This window comes from Trichechus manatus, unplaced genomic scaffold (genome assembly GCF_000243295.1).
Source record: "Trichechus manatus latirostris isolate Lorelei unplaced genomic scaffold, TriManLat1.0 scaffold00069, whole genome shotgun sequence".
NCBI lineage: Eukaryota > Metazoa > Chordata > Mammalia > Sirenia > Trichechidae > Trichechus > Trichechus manatus.
In genome coordinates, this window is record NW_004444005.1 from 14106127 (window position 1) to 14113602 (window position 7476).

The 7476-nt window shown below is 55.0% G+C and overlaps 1 protein-coding gene across 1 annotated transcript in view; it reads left to right on the forward strand.

Moving 5' to 3' along the window:
* The first annotated feature begins 1105 nt into the window (after positions 1-1105).
* Positions 1106-7476, forward strand: part of ACR (acrosin) — a 6688-nt gene continuing 317 nt past the window's right edge. Inside the window, exons 1-5 of the mRNA XM_023734642.1 lie at positions 1106-1182; positions 2113-2319; positions 2937-3220; positions 6488-6633; positions 7203-7476. The exon at positions 7203-7476 is cut by the window's right edge and continues 317 nt beyond it. Coding sequence (XP_023590410.1) covers positions 1106-1182; positions 2113-2319; positions 2937-3220; positions 6488-6633; positions 7203-7476 — 988 coding nt within the window. The remainder of the gene's footprint in view (positions 1183-2112; positions 2320-2936; positions 3221-6487; positions 6634-7202) is intronic.

The window sequence follows — 7476 nt, forward strand, 5'->3', positions numbered from 1 at the left end:
AAGGGAAGTCCTCATATTCAGGGAGAAGAGAGGATCTCCCCGATAATCAGAATAAGGTGTATGAGACCCACTGGACATTCAGTTGGAGGGTGTGACCTCCTGAAAATTAGGGGGGATGAGAAAGTATGGCATTCAGTTAGAGAACATGCTCAGGCAGAAGGGTTAAGGTCTTCTGACAATCTGAAAACTCTTGACACTCAGGAAGAGGAGGTGAGATGTTCTGACACTGGGGCAGGAGAGATGAGATCTTGTGGTACACATAGGTGAGGTGCAGCCTCTTGGCCCTCATGTAGGCTAGTTGAGACCATACTCTCAGGTAAAGAAGGTGAGACTGCCCCTCATGCAGGTAGAGGAGATGTGACCTCCTGACACTCTTGCAGGGGAGATGAAAACTTTTAACACTCAGGTCGGTGAAACACTCCCTGAGATAGAGAAAATGGCATTTGGCAATACTCAGGTAGGTGAGATGAGATCTCTGACACTTAAGTATAGGAGATAAAACCTAGTGGCGCTTACGTCCCAGAGAGAGGACCTGTGACACCCAGGTAAGAAATATGAGACCTTGGGATACTCAGCAATGGACAGGAAAGTGAATTTGTAGTCATCATTTAGGGAAATTAAAAATGGCTCTTTGAAAAGTGTGCTGATAACATAGGCTCGGTAGAGGGTAAGGGGTTTTGCCCCACAAAGTGTTAAGGACCTACCACTCTGTGAGCCTGATGCCCTGGACTACTGACATACTACTCCATGTCTCACAGAGAGGCCTTGGATTTGGAACAGGGCAGACCCTGAACCTACTCAAAGCCAGTCTTCAGGTGAGGTGGTCCTTGGAAGAGGAAGTGGAAGGAGGACCTGGCCTAGGATGGAGGGGGTGGGGCTTCAGGAACCCCCACCCTGCGAGGGGTGGGGCTTCAGGAACCCCCACCCTGCGAGGGGTGGGGGGAGACCCTGGGCAGGTAGTCAGGAAGTCCCTGAACCAGTTAAACCAGGGGGCTGCTGCTGGCCTGCCTGCTGCGGGTGGGGGTGGGCAGTGGCCCTGCTGATTGGTCAGGAGGCAAGAAGCTTTGTGAGGTCACTAGGCCTCCAGGCCAGGCTGGGCAGGAGTATGGTGGAGATGCTGCCAACTGCCGTTCTGCTGGTCTTGGCAGTATCTGTGGTCGCCAAAGATAACAGCACGTGTGAGTAAGTGTCAGGGGCACCTTGGTGGGGGTAAGGGTATCTTCTGACAAACTGGTCCCACCCATACTCTCTCTGCCCAGGGCTCATGGGAAGGGGCAGAGCTGGGGCCTTAGCTCATGGCTGGGCTCACAGCTCCTGAGGCCCCATCCCCAGCTTAGATCCTCCCTGGTCCCAGCATTGACGGATGGGGCACCCAGGACTCCAGCTGTCCTGGCTTACTCCTGAGACGGACCTCTTGGTTCCTAGGGCTCCCAGACCCCCCAGAGATACTCTCCAGGGAAAGACCCCACTGCATCTTGGACACCAAGTCATGATTCCCAGAAACCCCTGTCCTCACATAAAGAGCTGAGACCCCCCCCACAATGTGGGTGACCTGAAAGGCCCCAGAGTATCAGCCTCCAGGACCCCACCCCACCTGGAGACCCTACTGCTTCTAGTGTGCCCCACACCTGTGGGCCGCCCTGTCTACCTGTCGCTACTCTCTTTCCCCCACCACTGCCTAGCCCAACGCTGCAGCCCCAACATTCCCTTAGTCCCCTGGCTCTTCCGCAGCCTCTGAAAACCTCAGGCTATTACATCCTCCACTCTCAGACCCTCCACCCCTACCTCTAGTCTCCCTCTCTGCTGGAGGCTCTCCCATGTCTCTAGGGCCCTAAAGCACACCCCATAGCCTGTCCTTACACCCTCTTTCCCCACCTTGTGACTATACCCACAAAACCCCAGAAACTATAACCCAAAACCATTCCTGGGAGCCAGCAGCTTCCTGCCTCACGACAGCCCCCATGGCACTACCCCTCCCACTCCAGGCATACCCAGGCTCTTCTGGCAGCCAGCAGACTCCTCATTTTACCAGCCGATGCCCCTGACCACCCTCCAGTGGGGGTACAAGGACAGTGCCTCTTCTTGGTTTGACTGTGCCATGTCTCTCCTCAGTGGGCCCTGTGGGTTACGGTTCCGGCAGAACCCTCAAGGAGGGGTCCGCATTGTTGGAGGGCGGCCTGCGGCCAGCGGGGCCTGGCCCTGGATGGTCAGCATCCAGTTCTTCAACGTCCGTAACAGCCGGCGGTACCATACTTGTGGGGGCACGCTGCTGAACTCCCACTGGGTGCTGTCTGCCGCACACTGCTTCAATAAGAAGAGGTAGGTGTGGGGCTGGGGGGTCTGTGCACGGGCTCTTCTCTGCAGAGGGGGTCAGGAGGGCATAGCTGGGGAACGGGGGGTCTGTGCATGGGCTCTTATCTGCAGAGGTGGTCGGGAGGGCATAGCTGGGGCTGGGGGATCTGTGCACAGGCTATTCTCTGCAGAGGGGGTCAGGAGGGCATAGCTGGGGACGGGGGGTGGTCTGTGCACGGGTTCTTCTCTGCAGAGGGGGTCCGGAGGGCAAAGCTGGGGACGGGGGGGTCTGTGCATGGGCTGTTATCTGCAGAGGGTGTCGGGAAGGCATAGCTGCAGATAGGGGGTCTGTGCACAGGCTCTTCTCTGCAGAGGTGGTCGGGAGGGCATAGCTGGGGCTGGGGGATCTGTGCACAGGCTCTTCTCTGCAGAGGGGGTCGGGAGGGCATAGCTGGGGCTGGGTGTCTGTGCATCGGTTCTTCTCTGCAGAGGGGGTTGGGAGGGCATAGCTGGGGGTGGGAACTGTTCAAGCCTCCTGGGGCCAAGTGGCGACCAGATGTGGGTGGGCTTACGGGACCTTGCTGGGGGAGGGGCTCCTGCCAAGCCAGCCCACGAGTGGGGGTGACGCCTTCGTCTGCCCACAGTAAAGTGTTCCAGTGGCGCCTGGTTTTCGGAGCGAGGGAGGTGATCTACGGCAACAACGTGCCTCTGAAGCCACCCATGCAGGAGAGGTTTGTGGAGAAGATCATCATCCACGAGAAGTACACCTCCCCACAGGAGCAAAATGACATCGCACTCATTAAAATCACCCCTCCTGTCTCCTGTGGTCCCTTCATCGGACCAAGCTGCCTGCCCCGCTTCAAAGCAGGGCCCCCCAATGTCCCCCAGACCTGCTGGGTGGCCGGCTGGGGATATGTTGAAGAGAAAGGTGAGTGTGAGGGGCTTCTGTGGGGGGTACTTCTGGCCTAGCTGAACCATCTCAGTGTCCAGAACAGCTCTATGTGGAGGTGCTGTTGTCCCCTTTTACATCTGGAAAAACTGAGTCAGAGAAAGAGTCCCCTGTCCAGGGCTGTGTGACAGTGCCTGGCCTGGCCACCTGAGGGAAGGTGGAAGGGCACAGTAACACCTTTGCACTCTTTGGGAGGGGGTCACGGCTGCGTTTTCATGGGGCCTAGAGCCCTTGCTGCTGGACTCTGAGGTCAAGAACCCCCCTCAGACAGAACTTGGGGAAGAGCTAGAGGAGGTTCTGTGGCCTTGGGCCTCGGTTTCCTCATCTGTAAACAGAAGGGTGAGGTCAGAGGGTGTCCGAGTGGAATCATTCCCCGACGTTCTGAGATTTCAGGCTCCTGGGCTGCCTCCAGTCCTATCTCCCACCTTGTCCTCAGCAGCTTCCTGGGGGTGCTGGCCCTGTGCTTGGCCAGTCTTGGCCCCACACCTGTCCTGCCCACCTGAGTACTGGAAGTTTTCTCTGTAGATCGGAGGAGGAGGGTGGCAAGTGTGGGTGTCTACCAGCCACAGGTATCCCGGTATCTCAGGCTCCTTGGAACTGGGGTTCCATTTTTCCCTGATATTTGAGTAGGCTGCATATGCCTCCCCAGATCTTTGTCCTTGGCCATGCAGTCTCCTCCTGGTCTGGCTCCCAGAGGCCCTCTCACCCATCTGACTCTCGCCCAGCCCTTTCTGGACACCAGATGAGTAGGAAGTGAATAGGGAGTCTCTCTCCTACACCAGCCCAGGCTCACAGAAAGTCCAAGGGTGTGACTTAGAACTACTGTCATTGTTGACTCTAGGGGTATGGCTTTGAGTCCTGGACATCCCCCACCCTCCGTACCTAAAGCCTAGAGACACTGAGCATCCCAGAGACAGCAGGTCACCCCATTAGGGGCAGCAGTGGCTTTGCCAACAGCACTTAGCTGCAACTGTCCATGAGTGGTCGGGAGAGTTTTTACCTAGTCACGCTAGGAGTTTGAAGATGTGAATGAAATTAACTCAGTTCTCAATTTCTTCTTTTCCCTGACGGTGGAAAATTTAGGCTTCCTAATTCAAGGCGATTCAGTCATTTGGGGTTTAAAACTAATTTTTTTTTTTGTAAAAAGTCAATAATTTCAAGATTCGTAACTCTTCTTCCCTTCTGCCAGAGGAGATCTAAGCTTCTAACGGGTTTGTCATCTTGTCCTGTCCCTCAGGGAAGGAGCCTCATCCCCAGCCACCCTTGCTTTCTCTGGCCTTGGCCTCCTGGTCAGGCCATCAGCTGGAGCGCCCATGGCTCCACCATGACCCCCAGAGCGAGCACAGACGTCTTCTTGTCCAACTCCCAACCTGCCTTGCTCTGCCCGCCCACATCACCACACCCACAGCTCTCGGGGTTCCTGCAGGCCCAGTGAGGCTGATCTTGGGGTCCCCATCCAGATGACCCCCCACCTTCATGAGCCTGTTAGTCAGGAGGGTTGTGGGCTTCTGGGCTCCACCTTGGACATCATGCAACACATTTTTTCCTCTGGAATCCCCCTAAACTTAATGGTATTTCTTTTCTTTTTTTTTGCAAGAACATCCCTTATCCCTAAGGGGCCAAGTCTTAAAGAAGCCCTCGGCCTCCAAACTCAGTGACATCCCTGCAGATCCTCCTTCTTCTGCCCCTTCTTTGAACTTTTCTGCTCTGAGAGGGGCAGAGGGCTCTGGAGCATCCCTCCTCCTCTCCTACTGAAGGTTGAGTTCCTGCAGGCTTTTTGGCATCTGTTATTTAAAGCCCAGCTGTTGGGATTGACAAGACCTTTCGTGTCTCAGGACACCTAGCTCTTAATGAGACCATAGCTTTCAAGACATAGATGTAGAAAGTCACCTTAATGGCTACCAAGCCAGGGTTGTTCTCACTGTTGTTTCAGGGTTACTCCTACCCAAGGGATGGTAAAGAAAGGTGGAGGCTAAGGAGATTGAAAAAACATAATCAGAACTCTGTAAACACACATTCAGCAGCATTCCCCGATGCCTGCTGTGTGCCCAACCCTGCGCTTGCTGCGCCATGTGATTCCTCTCTCCCCATCCAGGCTATACAGCCACATTCAGGGTCTGCTCCCTATCTGTCCTACAGACGGTGCTCAAACCCACCAAACCCAGGGAGTGGTTAGTTCACATTTTCCATGCTTGGCAAGGACACTCGTCCTGGGCTGGGCTGTGGGTGCTGCCTTGGCAGCAGATCAGACCAGCTCCTGCTCTTGGGGGTCCCCTGTCTGTGGGACCACAAATGAAGAAGGCACAGCTGCACTGGTTCCTGGGCTCTGCATAGGCCATGTGCAATATTGGCTGCATGAGCTACTGCATAGGTGTGGAGGCTGTGAAGGAAGTTCTGGCTTGGCCTCACGGACCATTGCAGTCCTCCATGCCCCTGACAGATCTGCCTGTGTGTGGAGGCAAGGCCACACGACTTCTTCTGTAATCTCCTCAGAACAGATAGGCACTAGGCATGTGAGGAGAGGTTCATCTGCCCGACTCCAGTGATAACTTTGTCCTCCCATATCATGCCTACAACTTGGTGGAGGAGGGAATGAAGAGAGGGAGGGTGAATTACAGCCATACTGTGGGGTGTAAAAGGCGTGTCCCAGACTTGAGTCTAGAGGGGAACAATCCTGGGTCTGAATCCAAGTCCTGCCACCTTCCTGACGTGACCGTGGGGAAGCAGTGTTTCAATATTCTTGTCTAACGGCAACAGCAGCACCTAACTTGAGGTTGTTGTGAAGATTAAATGAGATGATGCCTGCAAACTCAGTACCTGCTGGCTGTTATTGTTAACACTACAATCAACTTCCATTATCTATCTCCACCATGATACCCACAGCTCTTCAGCTTCACCCATCCATCCTCTGTCCACCATCTGTCCATCCATCCCCCTTCCTCTGCCCACCCATTCCCGGTTCTTCAATCCCTCTCGCCTCCATTCAACCATTCCATACGTTCATCCACCTCCACTCCCCATCTCTTCTCGGCTCTTTGGGGTATGCATTATTTCCCTCTCAGGAGTGTAGAAGAAAGGCCAGGGGCATTGACTTTCATGGGCGACTGATTGCAAAATGTCATGACAGGCTCTGAGGTTTAAATAGAGCATTACAGGAGGACAAGGAGGTTCAGTGAAGGGGAGGAGGCAGGGTCTTCCCAGGACATCTCTCCAGTGATCACTGACCACTAAGTCATGTGGCTGTAGCCCCCAGGACATCGCCTATGCTGCGGGAAGCCCTTGTGAACCTCATTGACCTTGATTTATGTAACTCGACTGAGTGGTACAATGGACGCATTCACTCGACCCATGTGTGTGCGGGGTATCCTGAAGGCAACGTTGACACCTGCCAGGTAACCCTCCCTGTGATGCCAGGTCCCTGGGTCCCTCCTCCCAGCGAGTCTCCTCCAGTTTCCCAGGCCTCCTGGGGACACCTCTTGTTTGGATCCCTGATCTGCAGTCTCTCCTCTCCTCCTCCCAGGCCCTATTCCAATGACCCTTCCCCAACTGCAATCACATTGGGGGTGGGAGGTGACTCTAACCAGCTGCTCCTACAAAGAACCAATCACTACATTGGGAACTTTATCCTGCCCTAAGATACGGAACATATCACCTAGATTCTGCCCCTGAAGGGAATGCTTACCTCTTCCCCCCAGAACACGAACACTCGAAGCCGCTCATGCACACATGCTCCTATCAGGTAAAACTTCTATCCTCACCACAAGGAAACCTGTGACAATCCACAACACCCTTCTCAACCCTAACCGGAGCTGTTGGCACCACCTCAAACCTCACTATGAACACCCATGTTTAGAGCAGCAGGAAGCTACAGGGCTGCAGACATTGTCTTCCTGGAGCCCCATGATCCCGCTGGGCAGGGAAGTGACTGGGCAGAGAGTGACCTCTGTGTCCTTCTGGGCAGGGGGACAGTGGCGGGCCACTCATGTGCAAAGACAACGTGGAAAACATCTTTGTGGTCGTGGGAATCACGAGCTGGGGGGTAGGATGTGCCCGCGCCAAGCGTCCTGGTGTCTACACGTCTACCTGGTCGTACCTGGACTGGATCGCTTCCAAGATTGGTTCTAACGTCTTGCACAACATTCAACCTGGCACCCCTCCCCCTCCTACTATTCAGTCAGCCCCCGCTCGGCCCCCCACTGCCCGGCCCCACTCTGTTCGCCCTCTTTGGTATTACC